Source organism: Durio zibethinus, chromosome 4 (genome assembly GCF_047325235.1).
Source record: "Durio zibethinus cultivar Kanyao isolate XHJ-2024 chromosome 4, ASM4732523v1, whole genome shotgun sequence".
Taxonomy (NCBI): domain Eukaryota; kingdom Viridiplantae; phylum Streptophyta; class Magnoliopsida; order Malvales; family Malvaceae; genus Durio; species Durio zibethinus.
Genome location: NC_143165.1, coordinates 14,020,401 through 14,039,768, shown reverse-complemented (window position 1 = coordinate 14,039,768; position 19,368 = coordinate 14,020,401). Strand labels below are relative to the sequence as shown.

Genomic DNA, 19,368 nt, shown 5'->3' with positions numbered 1-19,368 from the left:
ACGAGTATAGTTTCCGAGGGAAATAGGAAAAACAAACATTTTTTAACAATTTCCCCTGACGTTAATTCCAAACTCTTTTTTTAAACAAATCTCCACCCAGTGGTGGTGTTTTGGGTCAAACATCTATCATGATGTTGTTTCCACAAAGAATCCACTGGAAATAATGGTAAATTGCTATGAGCAAAAATTAAGTGATGATAAAAAAAGACAAGTTCTTTTTTGTTTCCAAATATTGTTGTTTTGCTTTGTTTTTGTGATGTCCATCAAATCTCATTTTGAATAATTAAATTATAGAAGGAGAATCTATATATTAATATACAGATTTTAATATGTTACGTACTTTATCATGTTATAATTTTTTGATTTTGTTTTTTTTATTCTTGGAGGTCATTAGCTTTTTATTTTTAAAAAATTGCGAGGCCCACCTTTTTTTTTAAGGTGAGATTCACACGTTAATTTTTGTTAAATGCTTTTTTTAGGGTCTATTAATTTTTTGTTTTTTAAATTTTTTTTTTTAAAGTTGTGAGGTTTTGTTTTGGTTAATTTTTGGGGTGGATTTTTTGTTAATATTTTTTAAAAGTTATTGATAATTACGTAATTTATTGATAGAATATTAGATTTTTTAATTTAGTAACTAAAAATTAATATCCGACAATCAAATACAAAATAAAGATTAAATTAGTATACATAAAATTGAAAATAATTCAATCAATTACAAAAAATGAAGTGAAATTTAATTTAAACTATATATGAAATATAAATTAAAAAATTGTCAAATTTGGCTATTGGTACTAATAAGTAACCCATCAAGAAAATAGGCAATGGTGTGATGGCTATGGTAAAGTAAAACCTCCCAACAATGAATTGGTTTTGAGGGTTCACTTTCCTTCACCCTTTGAAAGGTAACTTGCATATTAAAGCATATATTTTATGACTATAATTGATCTTTAATAAATGGAAGAAGAACACACTACAAAACTAGAAGACCAAATCAGTTCATGTTGAAAAGATATTCAGAACTTTAGTATTTGGTTGAAACAAAACCCTTGAGTTGCTTTCCTAAATTTTTTTTTAAGTTTCTTTTTTTTTTTTTTGAAAAAATAATTTTTAATACAAAAGAAGCCATAATATTAGGACAAACAATTACTGAAATTTGAATCTGAAACATATTAGGTGCTAAACCAATAAAAAAAACTACTAAATATCACCTTTAAAAGATATCAATTAATATAGGCCCTTAATTCGAAGTAATTTCATTTTCTAAAGAGATTAAGCTCCCCGACGCCTACTCCCATATTCCCAACTATCTGCGTGGCCACTGATGGTTGGTCAATTTTAGTGGGCTAAAATCTAGTCTTAGCCTTTCTTTCTTAGAGAATTCAGCCCAAAAGATATTTAGTTTAGGTTTACTATCTCCTTCATAGGCCCAAAGATTGCCACAGTCCACTGGCCTGCCTTTGTTTAAAAAGTTCTTTTTTTTTTTTTTTAATTTTCCGTTCTCATTTATACAAAACAAAATTTCTTTCTAATTAAAAAAGAAAATTATTTTTATGCAGTGGAAGTTCGAAACCACCATTCTAACTATCAACTACAGTCTTAAAACATAAAGAAAAGATTTGACCTCTTTTGGGGTTCTTTGATAACTTTTCTTACTCTTTTTCTTAATTTCTCATTGTCCAAACCAACGTTTTTCTTACGGTTCCTTCATGGATCTCGAAGTGGTCGAGATTCGGTCGAGATTCCTCACTTTTTATTGTCAAAACAAAAACAGGTCATTCCCAAGAAAGCTCTTTTCTTTTTTTTTTTCTTTTTTAATTTCAAAATTTTCCCCCTCATTCTTTTTGTTCATTTAACTTCATATTTACAAAAATATCATATATATATATATATATATATATATATGAATGTAAACATCTCATTTAATTTAAGATCTAAATTAATTAGATCCGATTTAATTTTAGATCTTTAAATTTAAATTAGTTGAACTCAAACTTACTTCGAATCTAATTGTAGGGTTTTAATTTGTTTATTTCATTATTTTATGTTATTTTGTTTTTATTCTATTTAGTTGTTTATTTTATTTTTTGATTTAAATCTTTGATAGATTATTTCTAGAAAAAAAGAAATCAGACTTGAAAGATTTTTGGAAAAATTGTAAATTTGAGAATCAAGGTGAGAATTGGCAAAAATTTTGGGGTTGAAGATTGTGAAATTAAAAGAAAATCAAGAATTAAAAATAGAATCAGAATCGATGCATTGAATAGTTGATCTTCCTCTTAATGAAAATCTAGATTTTTTAGTCGAATTTCATTATATAATGAAGGAGCTAGCAATAACAAAAAAAAAAAAAGGGGGAGGAAAAAGAACAGAGAAATCAAGAAAACACGGAGTAAAGGAGACTATTCCGAAGTCCACGTGCTTCAAACTTGGTGTATGTCAAACTATTTTGCCAGGAGGCATTTTAAAGGTGCTGTGTAGTAGCATGGAAGACAAAATGTTGAAACAGTTGACCAAAAGAGTGGTTTTACTAGGCCTTGGTTCTCATCGACCTAGACTAGTAATAGGTTTAAAGTTTGTCTTGGAATAATTTTGGGTTTCTCTTCGTCCATTAAGGTAATTTTTATATCTTATTTATTTAGATATTTATTTTTCCATTTCATTTAGTTTTTTTTTTTATACATGTTTAAAATAAGATTTAAAGATTGTGAGTTAAAAATGATAATAAAATGTTTATAACAAATTTATAAAATCTTACCAAATTATTAAAAAATTTAAATATTAAATTAAGTCTTACTAAATTATTGAAAGATTTAATAAATATTTTATAAAAAAATAATAATAAAATTATCAATCTTACAGTATTTAGATATCAAATTAAGTACTATCAAATTATTGAAAAATTTAATGAATTTTTTAATCCTATTAAATTATTAGAGGACTTAATAAATTTTTTAATCATATCAAACTATTAGAGAATTTAAATCTTGAATTAAATTTTACTAAATTATTGAAAGATTAAATGAATTATTTTAAAATAAAATTTTATAAATTGTTTTCAAATAAAATCTCATTAAACTATCAGGAGATCTGCATCAAAGTAAAATATTATCAAACTATTGGATGATTTTACTAATTATTTCTTAAATAAAATATATTAATAAATCTAACGATGGAGCCTCTTCAGAGTGAGATACTAATTTATATGAATATTATTGAGGTTAAAAAATTATATTAAATTACTATCAAACTATTAGAGTAATTTTAAGATCAATTTTTAATAATTAAATTATTGGGTAAAATTACAAAGATATTTTAAGGTTTGAATAATTTGAAATAAAACTGATATCATCATTGAAATGAGCGCTGTGAAGATGCTATAACCTTTCTCATGCATAATTACACTCCCAAACCTAAATCTGATTTTGTAAACTAGAATTTATCATTTAAAGATAATTACATTAAGTTTAGAACTCATCTTCGTAATAATGGGACAGATTTAATTAGGTCGTTAATCACATTTAAACAAAAAAGATTAGCAGTGACTCTTAAAATTTATGTCTAGCGATAGATCTATGGATCTATATGTTATGATGATGAATGTTGAATTCGAATAAATAAAGTGATCGCTTCAACTATTACTTTTGTTATGGGAATTTTAATTTATCAGTCCATTTTGGAGTTGTATTGATTTTATTTTTGCTTGGATCATTATTAGTATTGCTTTATTACGGCTTAAAGGACTTAAATTTTGGATTTTTATATTAAAAACTTTGGAGTTCAGTCATTACTATAGGTTGGGACTTGTGACTATGTTCTTACAATCATATTGCTTTAAAGATGCCAAATTTATTCCGCATTTATTTTTTTTTTTATTTTGAAATTTGATCTTTGAACTAATAAAAGAAAGGAGTAGTTGTTGTGGCAAATGTGGTGACTGTTAAGTGCCCTCTACCCTTGTTTGTTAGGGAACAATTGCTTGGAGGTGCTGTAATAAATAGTTTGCGAAAATGGGTCCTTCCTTTGGCCCCTGTTGCAGGGGTTTAAAATAACTAAACTATTTGTCCATGCAGTAGACGTGCTTGGTAAAGAAGTCGGTGATTAATGAGCATGTGTTCTCACTTGAACTCATATTTATCCATGAACCAAAACCAACTTTCAGATTAGACCTAACAATTACAGTTTTCATGTCGTGTCTCATGTCATGTTTGACACATATAATGACACGAATTTTTAAAATATGAGTACAAGATGAATTATAAAACGTATTTAAATTTTAAATACAAACACGATATGTTTAATATATATGTTACATATGACATAATATAATTAACACATATACAATTAATTTATTTAAACATGACACAAATAAATAAAAATAATATAAATATATACAAATAGACACGACTAACATAGATATACACGAATAAATACTACTAAAATGAACATGACTAAAATTATAAATAACTATAAACTATCCATCATTTATAACTTAATAAATTTGGTATATTAATAATATAAAAAAATACTTACATATTAAAAAAATAAAAAAATTTAATACTCATTGAATATGTATTTAATATATATATTTTTTAATTTATATTACATAACTATATCAATTTTTAGTATCAAATTTAAAATGATAAGCTATTAAAAATTAAAGAATAAAATAATAATATATAGGACTGATATTAATATTTATATTATATTTATATTATTAATATAAAAAATAATTTTATAATAATTATTAAATGAGTATTATAATTAAATGTTTAAAATAATTTTTGTAGGATATTAAAATAGCTAATTAACTATCATAATTAAAAGATTAAAAATTAAAATAATCTTTATATGATTATATTAAATTCAAATAAATATAAAAAAATATTAAACATGTTATTTGTATCATGCCATGTATTTAGATAAGTTAAAACATATATGACAAGAATTGTGTTGTATCGAAATTCACATTGACATGAATAAACACAAAACAAGTTTTTTTTTAAAACACATATATGATTTTTTTGTGTCATTTTCATATTGTACCACTGTATTGTCTTTAAAATTACCATATCTATTTTAGATACTATTTGTCCATGTAGTAGGCGTGCCTTGTTAAAAATGGACAAACATGGTTTTAGCAAAGCCTCACATTCTTTAAATGATTCTTTATCAAGTTATATTTTGTTAACTGGTTTCTTATATCACTCTTTTTGCTCTGAGAAAAATCTTCCCTATCTCATGCATTACTAGAAAATTTATGTTTCATGTATTTGCAGGCTGTTATTTATGAAGTAATTGATGTTGATGAAGATGAAGATTTGACTGATACAATGACCCTTGATGAGAGAGTTGATGTAAGGAACAAAAGGAAGGCCGTAAAAACTAGCCCTGGTGTTTATCGTACGGTTCAATCTGAGGTATCCGAGAGATTGGAGTGTTTTTGTAGTGATTTCTGTTTATTGTGCCTAGCATCAAATTTAATGCACATTTGGATCTATGATTTTGTTGTTTACTTTTCCCCATTTTTTATACAGGACTTTGTGGCTAAATCTCTTGGTTTAATAAACAAGGTTGAACCTTCTAAGAATTCTACCCAAGGATCACATAATGTATTTAACCTGGATTATGATTTGGCATACAATGATGAGTTTTTTTTTCTTTTTTTTTTTAAGTATTACCTTGCCATGTTGCAAGCACATTTTGATAATGTTGATATTCCTGCTGGAGTAGAGTCATCAATCCCTTGGTTTGCAGAACTTTAGAGTAAAAAGAAAACTTCTTATGAAAACATTTCATTGACTGTTGATGCAAATGACCAAACTCTTTCGTCATGCTTATCAAAGACTGCTCTTATCAACAAGAAGGCAGCTTCAGTTAGTAATTCAAGTTCCCAGAACCAAGTGCGTCCTTTGAGTCACTCTCAAGGAGGAGCAAGTCTGTCTTCACCTTTGTTATTTCCACAAGGTTGTAATCTAAGAAGTCAGCTACTCTGCAACATAGATGGAGTAGTCAAAATCTTCCATTTGGGAATTCGTTGCAGTCTTCCCAAACTGGTGGTTTAACTATTGGTAGTAGTGGGAATCACTCTGATGCAATGATGCTCCCTCATGCAGTAACTCCAACTTTTTGGGATCATTTTAATTCTGCTACACAGAAGCAAATTGGTGCTAGTAGTTTGTTGTATTCAAATTTTCCTATAACTGTAGGTGCACTAAATCCCACTGTGGATGCGGAACCATCCATGTCTTGGTGGCCACAACCTATGAAACCAAAATATAGTTTCTACAACATAATATCTATTCAAATTTTCCTGATCCAGTTGCCACATATATAACTCCTCAACATTTGGCAGACATCAGAAATCAGAGAAATGTAAATGAAGAAGATATCCTCAGTAAGTTCCAACTATTTAAACAGTTCGATACTGTTGAAGATTTTTCAGACCATCATTATGCTTCCACTGATGCTTCAACAAAGTAGGTGACTAGCTTTTCAAGTTATATTCAACTCTTCCTTTTCTTTGTTATGATATTATAGGAGCAGAGGGCACTCCCCACCATGATGGTCTCTTCTTCTTTGATGTTCTGTTCCCTGCTAGCTATCCTAAAGTACCACCAGCATGTAATTGAGGGTTATGTATTTGAAATATTATCTTGCATCTTGTATGATAACATCTTCTGGTATACGTGTTTGGTTTGATGACTAGGAAATTGCTTGTTTCAGCATGTTTACTATCATTCTGGTGAAGTTCGACTCAATCCAAATTTGTATAGTTGTGGGAAAGTATGCCTTAGTCTTCTTAACACCTGGTCTGGTAATAAGAAGTGGATACCTGGTTTGTCAAACATGCTCCAAGTTCTGGTATCTATTTAGGCTCTAATCTTGAATCAGAAGCCTTTCTTTAATGGGCCTGGTTTGGCACATCATAATGGCACACCAAAAGATGAATTATTGTCCTGACAATACAAGAGGATATATTTATCTTGTCAGTGAAGACAATGATCTACTCATTGAGGAGGCCTCAAAGGTAAGTAGAAAGAATTGTGTTTTGATCTTTCCATTAACTTTTAAGCTGGAGTGTGGCAGTAATCACTTCCATTAAGATATTGATATTGATGACAATATAGGGAAATTTCGTTCCATTATGTGAGTAAGAACGTATAAAGCCTCTCTTTGGCTTAAAATTCTAAAAAATATAATGTTTGGCTGCAGCATTTTGAGGACTTTGTTGTGGGCCATTTCTACAGGCGTGCTCATGATATTCTTGTAGCATGTCAAGCATATATGGATGGTGCTCAGGTAGGTTGCCTGGTAAAAGGTGGTGTTCAAGATGTCGATGAAGATGACAAGAGTTGCTCCCAGAAGTTTAAGGACTCTGTGGCTGGATGTGTAAATATGCTCATAAAAGAATTTACGGTACTTGGAGTCAATGATTGTGAGTAATTCCTTACTGTCCCTAAATGTCAAAATAATCGAGTTGATAATACGCCCAAGTCTACAACATAAACTCCTCTTTGAAATTAAAATTTTGAAACTTGACCAAAATGGTTTAATTTATAAATATGTATAAGGTAGGGTACTCAACCCTCAGTTTGCATAATCAAACTTCAATCCATGATTAAAAAAAAAAAAAAGAAATCTGCAGGAGACATGTAAAGATACCTAGATATAAATATGTGTATAAGGTTGGATTTATACATGATTTTCTTGTAATTGTAGATTAGTTAATCATAATCAACTACACCTAAAAAAACCAACATTTATTAGTAAGGATTTAAATAGTTTTTTTTTATTAAGGTGGCAAATTGTGGTTCTGACGGATGTGAATATTGGGTGAGGTTTTTCTTGTTTTCGTTACGAAGCATAATAACATCTAGTTAAAAATAATTATATAAATCAACCCAACTAAATCATGTTTTCAAACAATGAGAATTAATGTAGTCCACTAGATTTGGTGTGGGCCAATATTAATGCTCTAAATTTAATATTAATTTAGACATAATAACCGTTTATTTGTTTTATGTTGGAATTTAGTAATTTTTTAATAATTAGATTGATTAAGATTAAATAAATTATTATAAATATTTTTTTAGTATTAAGGATGGCTTAGTTGAGTAAACTATGGAGGAACATTAATTCTATTGTATTAGTCGAAAGGAGAAATTTCAATTAAAATCATTTACAATAAAAAAAAAACTTTTAATTTTCCCTTAGAACATGCCAATAAGAATTGAACAAGTTACCATATAGAATACCATAAAATACTAAGTGATAGGCTTTAATTAAGGCCTTAATTAACTTTGCTTGTTAGTGTACACTGAAAGCAGCCTTGCCTAATCCTATAAAAATGAAAGTTCAAAACCTAAAGCAAGGAGCAAACAAAATTAATTTTAAACTAATTTATCTATTTGAAAATTATAAATTGTATTGGTCTCGTGCTGCCTCGGTGGCACAACGGTATTAGGGGATAGTGCCCTCAAAATTATATGCATACTTAGAAATTAAAATTGATATCAAATAATTCTAACAATCTATGATTTAATAATTACTGTAAAATCAAGTGAGAAAATATAGCAAATCTCAAAGCAAGGGCCAACGCTGAACTTGGCACAGACAAAATCTCCTCTCTCCAAGCACTCTTGTCTCATATCTGGTGAGCTGTTATACGCATCAGAAATATTGATCCAGCAGAAGAGACTAATTTCTTCCTGGCAGTTGGTGCAAAATCAAGATTGCACCAGCTGCCTGAATAATATACTTGAAATGCGATGCAAGGTGGACTTATGACCATGAAAATCAAGGAGCTACTAGAACATGGGCTAGGCAATGTAGCATGGCCAATGAACAAGTTTATTGCTTCAAAATCTGAGGAAAAGATAATGAATTTCTTGAAATTATGGCAGGAAAGTCCTATTCTATTGACAGCATGCCTAGCAAGTAGTATAAACAATCTTCTGGTCTTGGGTGGTTCACCTAGGTTTGATTATTATAGCATTGATTTTGGATGGGAAAGGCCAATTGCAATTCGAACTAGGGGTGGGAACAAGCATGATGGGAAGATAACAATGTATGGTGGAGCCGAAGAAAGGAGACATTGAAGCTTGATTTTTACCTGAAACATTGCAGGCCTTGGCAAATGATGAAGAGTTCATGAATTCTATCACAATCTAATCTTAATCCAACTTCTATGTTGTTCAATGGTTGAAATAATTGCCATCAATAAGAAGTTTCAATAAGATTTACTAGTCTTTAGTAGCAGTTTAGTGAAACTTGGTTCATGAAACTTGGTTCATCCATGTTAAGCTGCTTATAAGGAAGATAGGAATAAGAACTCAAAGGTTAATTTAGTTTATTCAATTAATTAGTTACTCTTAAAGTGGAAATATCCGATAAATATGAATTTTATCTACAATTACTTCTTTATCTCTAAGCAACTTCATCCTTTGAAAAAAAAAATTAAAGAATAAATTGTTCCAGCTTGAATAGACATCCTAGACCTGGTTGGTTTATATTTAAATGATATTTTAATATCTATTGTTGTGTTTATTAATTTATACCTTTGTTCTACTTTATCTCATGTTTTCTTCATTAGTAAGCAGCACAATTTATAATTTCTTTGCCTACTTGATTTTTGGAAAATGAAATTTCGATGAAATCCTTGGGGAAAAAACATTGCATATGATCTTGTTTTTGAAAATACTAAATCAAAAAGTAGGGTTCGAATCTTTTTTCTTCAAATTTAAAAAAAAAAGTGTTTTACTTCATTGAAACACTCTTTAAAGCAAAGATAAGATGATAATGCTCCAAACGACTTCAAAGGATTTCACCTTCTCACCTTTCTTACCTTCTTATGGAGTTTGTTTCAACTTTTTTGTTTCACCTGATAATTATTATCCTTCAACCTGAAAAAAAAATAAAAACACAAATATAATGCAAATTTTATTCATAAGAAATTATATAAAATAGTGTAGATCCTCTTATTTTATTGAATAGAATGCAAATAAATGAAAGGATTCATTCAAGTCTAGTGATTAGCATTTAGAAGTTTACCAGAATGTTTCTTTCCCATTATAAAGTTTAAAATTTTGTCTAGGCGTTTGGGATGTAGTCTTTCTTCAGGGCTATCACTCTCATCTCTTGGTCCCGCTGCCTCCTCGTAGACGTTACGCTTTCGTTTTACAAGGACACCATCATTCCTTGTTGACCCTTCATCACCACCTATGTCTTGATGGATATCGTCAAGATCTGCACAATTTGTTGGAATGCTGTATTGCTCTTGTATTTCTTCCATCTCTTCCAAATCTTTCGCATACACTACTCGAACGCCACACTTCTTCACTTTCAAATTTGGAGTGGTTTTGGTTAAAAACTCAATTTCATTGCATTTTTTATTTGCCCAATCTGTGCTTGATGAATTCTCAGTTTCACCATATTTGTCCTCCAAGTAAAACGGAAATATCACGTCACGAGAATAATAACGTAGCCAAAGGTGCTTCTTCGTGTTTTCTCTTCCAAAATGAAAGCCAATATATTCGACTTTTGCAATACGTCTACCACAGATAACAGCTTCACACCCCATGCTCGGCTGCTTCCAAATTGAAAAGATGAAGTGCTTCATCGACATTCAGTGTTGTAGGCTTATACACATCATCCACTCTGTAAGATCGGAGCAAATGTTCATCTCTTGTCGTTATGATGATTCTGCTCCCCAAACCGAACCAATCACGCTTTCCAACCAAGCATTTTAAGTGTTGAAAGTTATCAACATTGTCAATAACAACAAAAACCTTCTCGTGAGATAGCCTACGACTAATCATGGCATTCCCTTCATGAACATTGAATAAATTGAAATCTTCTTCCAACAAAATTTGAGAAAGAAGTTGTTTCTGTAAAGAAACAAGTCCACATTTTTTTGAAACTTCTCGAACATCAGCAAGAAAGTTTTTACCTTCAAAATGAGGTGACATTTGAGAATAAACTACTTTTGCAAGAGTAGTTTTACCAATGCCGCCCATACCACAAATTCCAATAATGCGGATATCGTCTTCACCAATGTCTATTTTTGAATGCAACTCTTCCAAACGTGAATTAATTCCAATAAACTCATCATGAACAACCGAATATGTTTGACATAATTTTGCCGATATCTTTTTAACAATGTCTCCAATAAATTCTGATTCATGTCTGCAAACACAAAAAAAGAAATTAAATTTAGTTTTTACTTAAAAAATTAAATGCTAATGGAAATGATTATGACGATAAATGAGCTTAGAAATTAAAGAGTCAAAAGATAAGAGCACAATAAGCTTTTATCAAACAAATTTAGGATACTTTTAAAATAGATTTCGTTATAGATTGAGTCACCTACTTTACTTGCAGGTCGAGCTCATGTCAAATCAAGCCTTGATCATAAATTTTTATGTTCGAGTTTGACTCGAATCATTCTTAAATTAATAAGAATTTTTTTATTTAAATTTAATTTTAAAATATATAAAATATTAATATAAAGATAATTTTTTTCAATATTTTTAAATTTTTTGAACAATAACTAGGCTGGCTTTGGGTAAAAGATTCTAAACAATAATCGGACTTAACTCGACTCATGGATAATTCTATTTAAAAACTTCTAGGCTATTGTTTTACTTATTGCTTTAGTAACTAAAATCATTACGAAATGTATTTCAAGTTTACAAGAAATTAGTTATGATTTTATTTTTCATGAATGCTTATGGCTAAAATATGAAAAAAAAACCCTTGAAATGTTGAAAACAATTTAACTACGCCTTTATACTTTTACATTGTTTAAATAAACCACTCAACTCTTATTTTTTGTTATTAAAACCCTTTTACCCTTATATTAATGACATGTTGGCATATTTTAAAATATGTAGACAATGATATGGTAAAAAAAATACACATATTTAAAAATAAAAAAAATTCAAAAAAGATTATCTAGCCAAAAATCATATTCATTAATACCTTACTTAAAAATAATTATAAAAATATATAAAATTAATAAAAACTAATAATTTTATAATTAAAACATTTTTATTACTTTTATAATAAAAATAATAATTCTAATAATATTTTAATAAATGTAATAAATAATAAACATAATAATTATAATATATAATAATTATAATACATAATAATATTTACATTTTAATAAATAATTATTATTTATTAATAAATAATATTTATATTTTAATAAATATGATAAATATTTATTAATAAATAATTATAAATAATAATAATATTATTTACTAATAAAAAGAAATATATATACATAAATTTAATAAAAAAGAAATTTTTATTTTTATTTTTTTATGAATGTAGATTTTTTATTAATTTTACATATAAACATTTTTTATTAATTATTTTAGGTGATGGTCAAATAATTAATCATTTTATTATTTTTCACATAAATTTAGATATTTTAGTTTTATTAATTTTATATATTATTATAATTATTTTTAATTATGGTATCAGTTAACAAAATTTTTTATTAGATTATTTTTCTTGAAAATTTTATATTTTTACACTAGTGTACATTTTTTTGCCTTATCATTATCCACATATGTTCAAATATGCCAACATGTCATAAACTCTGATAATAAAAAATAAAAGTTGATGAACTTATTTAGATGACATAATAGTATAAAGGTTTAATTAAAGTATTTTAAATATTTCAAGGTTTAATATATAAGTAAATTATAACCTGCAATCTCATAAAAAGAAGTTTTCTAATACATATATGTATTTTTTATTCTTTCGAACAAAACATGAAATATGGTGGTCACTTTATTTGTAAGAGAAAGATTTTGTTCCTAGTACAATTTGGGATTAAAACAGAGCAGGAATAAGAATGAAGTCAATGTTTTTTAAATGAAATTCAACAATAAAACACAATATTAAAAATGTTTTTTGATGTATATAACATGTAATCCATTTTTTTTTTCTTTTTTGCGGTGATTAAAAATAAAAGCTAGACAAGAAAAGAACGAGTTACCTATTATTTAAATGCCATCCTTTGATATTAGCCACTTCAGTTAGAGCAGTTCGCCACTTTTGGATCTTCTCTTTAGTTCCCTTGTATCTCTCTTCATGATTGGCAAAGGCTTCAGTAACTCTTCCTGTTTGTTTTCTCAAATCAGATGGATCCACATCATTAAAAATTGGGAAAATTTTATGCCTCCTTTTTTTTTTTTCTCTGTTGAACAATCTCGGCAAGCTCGTTCAAGCACCAGCCTGAGAAAAACATATGTTTCTGAGAAAACAATTAGTGAACACCATGACTCTTTAATTGCTTTAAACAGTTCTGGTGCAATTTCTTCTCCAGCCTCAAGCTTTGGATCATCCTTGAAAGTGATGATTCCATTCCCTTTTAAAGCAGCAAATAGATGATCAGTGAAATTTTTGCGGCTATCTTCACCTCTAAAACTCAAGAAAACATCATATTTCTGTCTAGGAGAAGAAGAAGAAGAAGGAGAAGAAGAAGGTGATGACGACGATGATGATGATGATGATGATGGCAACGACGACATAAGGAGGAGGTGGAAGAGGAAGATATCTTAATCTGGTGTTTGAGACAGTTCCTTTTGCTTCTATTTATCAGAAAAATAGCCCAATAACTGCAATAACAGACCAATTTCAAGGGAAGAAACAAACATCTCTCAACAGTCAACGTTTTCTCTTTACATTTCCCAACCTTTTATTTTTCAAATGAATCTCTATAATACATTTGAAAGCGCGCAGTTTGGGTTGCAGGAAGAATCCGAGAAGGTGAGGACGGAGTAGGCTGCCGTGTTGACTATTTTCTGAAGGAAGATAACTATTTCCTATTGGCTATTGGGTAAAGTACTAAAGCTGACAGAGTGATGGGTGGTGACCAATATGATTAATAAACAAAAAAAAAGAAAGAGACAGAAAAAAAAAAAAAAAGATGGGCCGTTGGGTTTTCTCCAAAGAAATGAATAGTAAAAAAAAAAGAAAAGAAAGAGACAGAGAAAAAGAAAGATGGGCGGTTGTGTTTTCTCCAAAGAAATGAATAATTTTAGTATACTGTCAATTTTTTAACATTGTTGTTTTGCCTTCTTTTGAATTTATCGAAACTGAAATACAACTTGCAGCAATAATTATTAAAATATATTGAAATTATTTATTATTAAAATTATTAATATTAAAAAATAATTATATTTTAATAATAATATTTAATATTAAAATATTATGTTAATATAAAATATACTTAAAATAAAACTGTTTATTATTATTTTATTATTTATTAATATATGATTTATTAATATAATATTATTTATTAAAATTAATATATTAGTATAATATTTATTTTAATAATATTTATTAATATATTATATTAATAATATATTATTTATAAGTAAAATTATACTAAAAAATATTGATAAATATTCATACTCATAAATAACTTTTTTTTAAAAATATCTTTTAGTTTTTATTAATCTAAAAATTATTTTTGTTAATTAATTAAATTTTTATCAAATAAACACCTAAAACATGAGACAAACAGGACCTCAAATACAATGTTTAATTAAAAGAAACGTTATAATTTTCAAATTTTGTTTGGCTACTCATTCTTGGAAGATGGTTTGCTCTTCTTGCTCGATGCTGGGGTCAAGGGTCACATTTTCGAATGTGATTAAGCCACTCATGACCCTTTATCACAAGTAATGCTTACTTGGAAGGAAATGTTAATACGTAATGTGGGGATAAAGTCAATATGAGATTTATACTTTAACGTATATAACCCTTGTATACGTATATAATGTATATAAATCTATGCAAAACAAAGAAACATAGTCGATTCTTTGCTTCGAATAATTTGAAAATGTCAAAATTATCAAATTTTTTATAAAGAATTTAAAGCAACTATTGTAAGCATTCTTCTTCTTTAGGAGTTTTTTCCTGAACAAAAGTACTTTAAAATCTTTAATGTCAAATTAAAATACTTTTAATCTTTATTCCTTAAATAAGGCACTCTCTAACATAAGTGACATGTCATGATTTATGTGGCAAAAACTTGCCACGTTGTATCTCTTCCTTTTTCTTTTCCTACTCTCATCACTGGTTCATCAACAATGGCCGGCCATCAACCACCATTGAATGGATTCGGATTTAAACTGATTTACAACAAATAAAAATAACAATTAAAAATCAAAGCCATCATAAAAGCTTCCACCGTACCACCTGCAGTTTTGCACATTCGTTTTTCGGTCCTATTATTTTATAATTTTTGTACATTGATTGAGTATTAGTTTACCCATTTACATTTTGCTAAAAAACTCTGTTATTTTCGATTCTGCTGGTGAGTAAGTATGGAGGCCACATTCTACACCTCCAGAGAAAATTAGTTTTGATGGTGCGTTGAACAAAAAGCATAGAGCTGGAGGTTTGGGAGTTGTTATAAGAGACACAGAGGACATTGTCCTAGGAGCACTAGGCCACTAGCTTGTTAAAATACAAGGAGTTTTGAATCCCTGGATAATGGAAAGTTGGGCAGCAGTCAAAGCTCTAGTTTTTGCAAAGGACATGGGTCCACAAAACTTATACTGGAAGGAGGCATTAGGAGTGATAAGTCGGATGAGAAATGATGAAATTGATCTATCCCCAATTGGCATCATCACTGATGAGGCTTGTATGCATGTAAAAGAGTTTAAACAGTGTAATTTATCTCATGTTAAACGAACAGAAAATAGAGCAGTGCATGAGTTGGTACCAATTATTTTTGCAGATTGTAACCAAGTGGTTCATCAATGAATTTAATCAATCTATAATTCTAAAAAAAAAACTCTGTTATTTTTCCATGTATGTGGAACCAATTCGAAACTTCAAATTTGAATTAAACATATTTACACAAATTTTAGGGGGTGTTTATCGGTGGATTCATTTGGGTAATAATCAAGAAATATTAAAGACAAAAAAAATTAGAGTAAAACAACATATTCAAAGAAACAACACAAGATCTGGACTGTTGGTTAAATTCAAACAACATATTCATGATAAAGTTGCAAAGAAAAAGAGGATTATTAGTTACATTTGGGAAGCAAGTATAAAAACAAGTCTCCACTGATCACATCTAATTAAAGAAAAATTCAAGTCTCTCTCTCTCTTCAAGTACATAAATCTGACCTATAAAAGCAATCTAACATGGATTGCAAATATGGTTGGGCATGGGAGTTCATCGGCAAAAGAGAAAACAAATTGAAGGAGGAAGAAAACAAATGTTAAGAAAAAAGTCAAGAGCTTATAACTTGATAATTTAATAGTAAATCAATGATAATTTAGTAGTTTATTATTGAAATCTAAAAGTAAATTGATATAACTTAGTAGTAGTTAATCATTAATAACTTAATAGTTAAATAACTTAAGCATATTTAATATAAATTAGTGATAACTTGATAATGAATCATAGTTAATTTTGTAATAATTCTATGATTATTTTGTAGTAAATAATCAAAAACTAAATAGTAAATTAATGATAACAAAATAATAAATGCATAATAACATAATAATAAATCATTGATAATTTATATGTAAATTATTGATAATTTAGTCATAAATTAGTCAATTATTGATATCTTTATAGTAAATCATCATTAAATTAATAGTAAATCAGCTATAATTTTATTATAAATTATCAGTAATTTAGTAGTAAATCATTAACAATTTAATAGTAAATCATTCATAATTTAGTACTAGATCATTCATAAGTTAATAGTAAATCAATACTAATTTAGTGGTAAATCATTGATAATTTAATAATATATCACTATAACTTAGTAGTAAATTGCTAATAATATAATAAAAAATTAATGATAACTTAATTGTCAATCATTGATAAACTTTTTGAACTTAGAGTGGTTAGGAATTGAATCTTGATTATTAGCAAAAATGAAACTTAAAATTTATCTTGGGAGACTTGGATAAACCTACCATGAACCTATTCAATAAAAAAATTAGTGAAAAAATTTCTAAATTTGAATGAAACAATATTGTTATTATATAAAAAAATTATCTTATACTAGAATTGAATTTGAGTTTTCTTATGAAAATCTATTATTAAATATATGATAATTCAAATTTTATCAACGATTACTAAAAATATATTATTAGAAGGTTAATTATTAAAATTACATCAAGAGGTTACTAAAATTTTATCAATGATTACCAAAATTGCATCGAAAGTTATTAAAATTTAATCAAAAGTTATTAAATTTTACTTATATTATGTCAAAATCAAAATTAAATTAATATTATTTATCATTATTATCACAATATCAAAAAAAAGTTATTGATATAAATTTTTAGAAATAAAATTACACATGCATAATGCACATGTTAAAAACTAGTATGGCATAAATGAGCCAAGAAATTAAGAGTAAAAAAATAAAGGGAACTTCTACAGTAAATTTAAATTTTTTGACCTTATTATAAGGTCATTGAATAATAACCATTAGATATAAATAATTGATTTTTTAATTGTAAAAATAATTAATTACTTGTTAACTGGTTAATCTAATTTTAATTAATTAACACTAAATATTATTTATCAAATCAAATAAAAGAAAATTTTAATAGATAAACACAATCGATTTAAAATTCCTAAAAAAGAGGACAAGATAATATAATATTTAAAAAAATTTAATTGAAAATTGACTAACATAAAAAGGTGAGAATTATCGTAAAATTAGAAGTATTGTAACACTTTAAGAGAGAGTTGTGATAATTTTAAACATAATAAAAATAAGAGCAAGCATAAAAAGATATTATTGTAACGTAAAAAATTAAGTTGATAACGTAAAAAAATTAGTACTTTAAACTTAAAGAATAATTCTAAACCAATAAATTAATGTTAACGTAAAAAGTAAGAATAATCATAAAATTGATGACATTTAACGTAAAATGAGTTAGAAATATTGTAACACCCTAACAAAGAGTTGTTACAGCTAGAAACGTATTGAAAAGTACTAATAAGCATAAAAAAATATTATTGTAATGTAAAAAAATATATTATTACAAATAAAAAATAATTTTTAATCAAAAAATAAAAGTTAATGTAAACAAGTAAGAATAATCGTAAAATTAGTATTATTTAATATATAATGGTTATAAGTATTGTTACACCTTAATAAAATACTATGATAATTCTAAATGTAAATGATAAGTAATAACAAGTGTAAAAATATATTATTAAAATTTTAATAAGTAAATTGGTAATGTAAAAAATAGTATTATAAACAAAAAATAATCCTACACTAAAAAATAGGCATTAAAGTAAAAAGATAAGAATAATTGTAAAATTAGTATTTTTGGTGTAAAATGGTTAGAAGTGTCATAGCACATTTAAAAAAAAGTTATGATAATCCTAAATATAATGAAAAGTAACAAGTGTAAAAATATATTATTATAATGTAAATAATTAAGTTGACAACATAAAAATATTATTATTATAAATAAAATAATTCTAAACAAAAAAAAGTGTTAGCTTAAAACAGTGAGAGTAATTGTAAAATTGGAATCATTTAGCATACAGTACGTTATAAGTGTTATAACGTAAAAAAATAAAAATAATTGTAAATTTGGTATCATTTGGCATAAATTGGAATAGAATTGTCGTAATGGCAACCTAACAAAAAGCTGTAATAAATTTAAATGTAATAAAAAGCAAGAACAAGTGTAAACAAATATTATTGTAACATAAATAATATTTGTTGGTAACGTAAAAGAATTATTATTACTAATGATTAACAATTCTAAAGTAAAAAATAAGTGCTAGTATAAAAAAAAAAGAAAGAAAGAGTAATCATAACATTAGTATTATTTGATATAAAATGGTTAAAAGTATCGTAACATTTTTAAGAAAAAAGTTAAAATATTTCTAAACGTAATAAAAGGTAACTACAAGCATAAAAATATATTATTAGAACATAAATAATTAAGTTGGCAATATAAAAGAACTATTATTATAAAAAAAATAATTTTAAATAAAAAGTCAAGAATTAACATAAAAAGGTGAGAATAATTGTATAATTGGTATTATTTAATGTAAAATAGTTAAAGTATTGCTACACCTTAAGAAAAAAATTATAATAATTCTAAACATAATAAAAAGTAACAATAAACGTAAAAAGATATTATTAAAATGGAATAAATTGGTAATTTTAAAAAATTTGTATTATAAATAAAAAATTAATTCAATCAAAAAATAAGTATTAACGTAAAAGGTGAGAATAATCATAAAATTAGTATCATTTAGTGTAAAATATATTAGAAGAGCTGTAATATGTTAAGAAAAGCTTTTGATAATTTTAATTATAATTAAAGGTAACAACAAGC

General features: G+C 26.9%; 2 protein-coding genes and 1 pseudogene across 2 annotated transcripts; 2 read left to right on the top strand and 1 right to left on the bottom strand.

The window, feature by feature from the left end:
* The first annotated feature begins 1,706 nt into the window (after positions 1 to 1,706).
* LOC111288904 (putative ubiquitin-conjugating enzyme E2 26) lies at positions 1,707 to 7,609 on the top strand (annotated as a pseudogene).
* A 1,159-nt stretch (positions 7,610 to 8,768) lies between these two features.
* LOC149519229 (uncharacterized) lies at positions 8,769 to 9,098 on the top strand. Its single transcript, XM_089760236.1, has one exon. It carries the CDS (start codon positions 8,769 to 8,771, stop codon positions 9,096 to 9,098), a length of 330 nt encoding a protein of 109 aa, XP_089616362.1.
* A 968-nt stretch (positions 9,099 to 10,066) lies between these two features.
* LOC111288903 (disease resistance protein RUN1-like) lies at positions 10,067 to 11,184 on the bottom strand. The gene has a single exon (XM_089759737.1). It carries the CDS (start codon positions 11,013 to 11,015, stop codon positions 10,569 to 10,571), a length of 447 nt encoding a protein of 148 aa, XP_089615863.1. The 5' UTR covers positions 11,016 to 11,184; the 3' UTR covers positions 10,067 to 10,568.
* Positions 11,185 to 19,368: the final 8,184 nt, after the last annotated feature.

Coding starts and splice junctions, on each gene's coding strand:
- LOC149519229 (XM_089760236.1), top strand. CDS start 8,769: ATGCAAGGTGGACTTATGACCATGAAAATCAAGGAGCTACTAGAACAT.
- LOC111288903 (XM_089759737.1), bottom strand. CDS start 11,015: ATGGGCGGCATTGGTAAAACTACTCTTGCAAAAGTAGTTTATTCTCAA.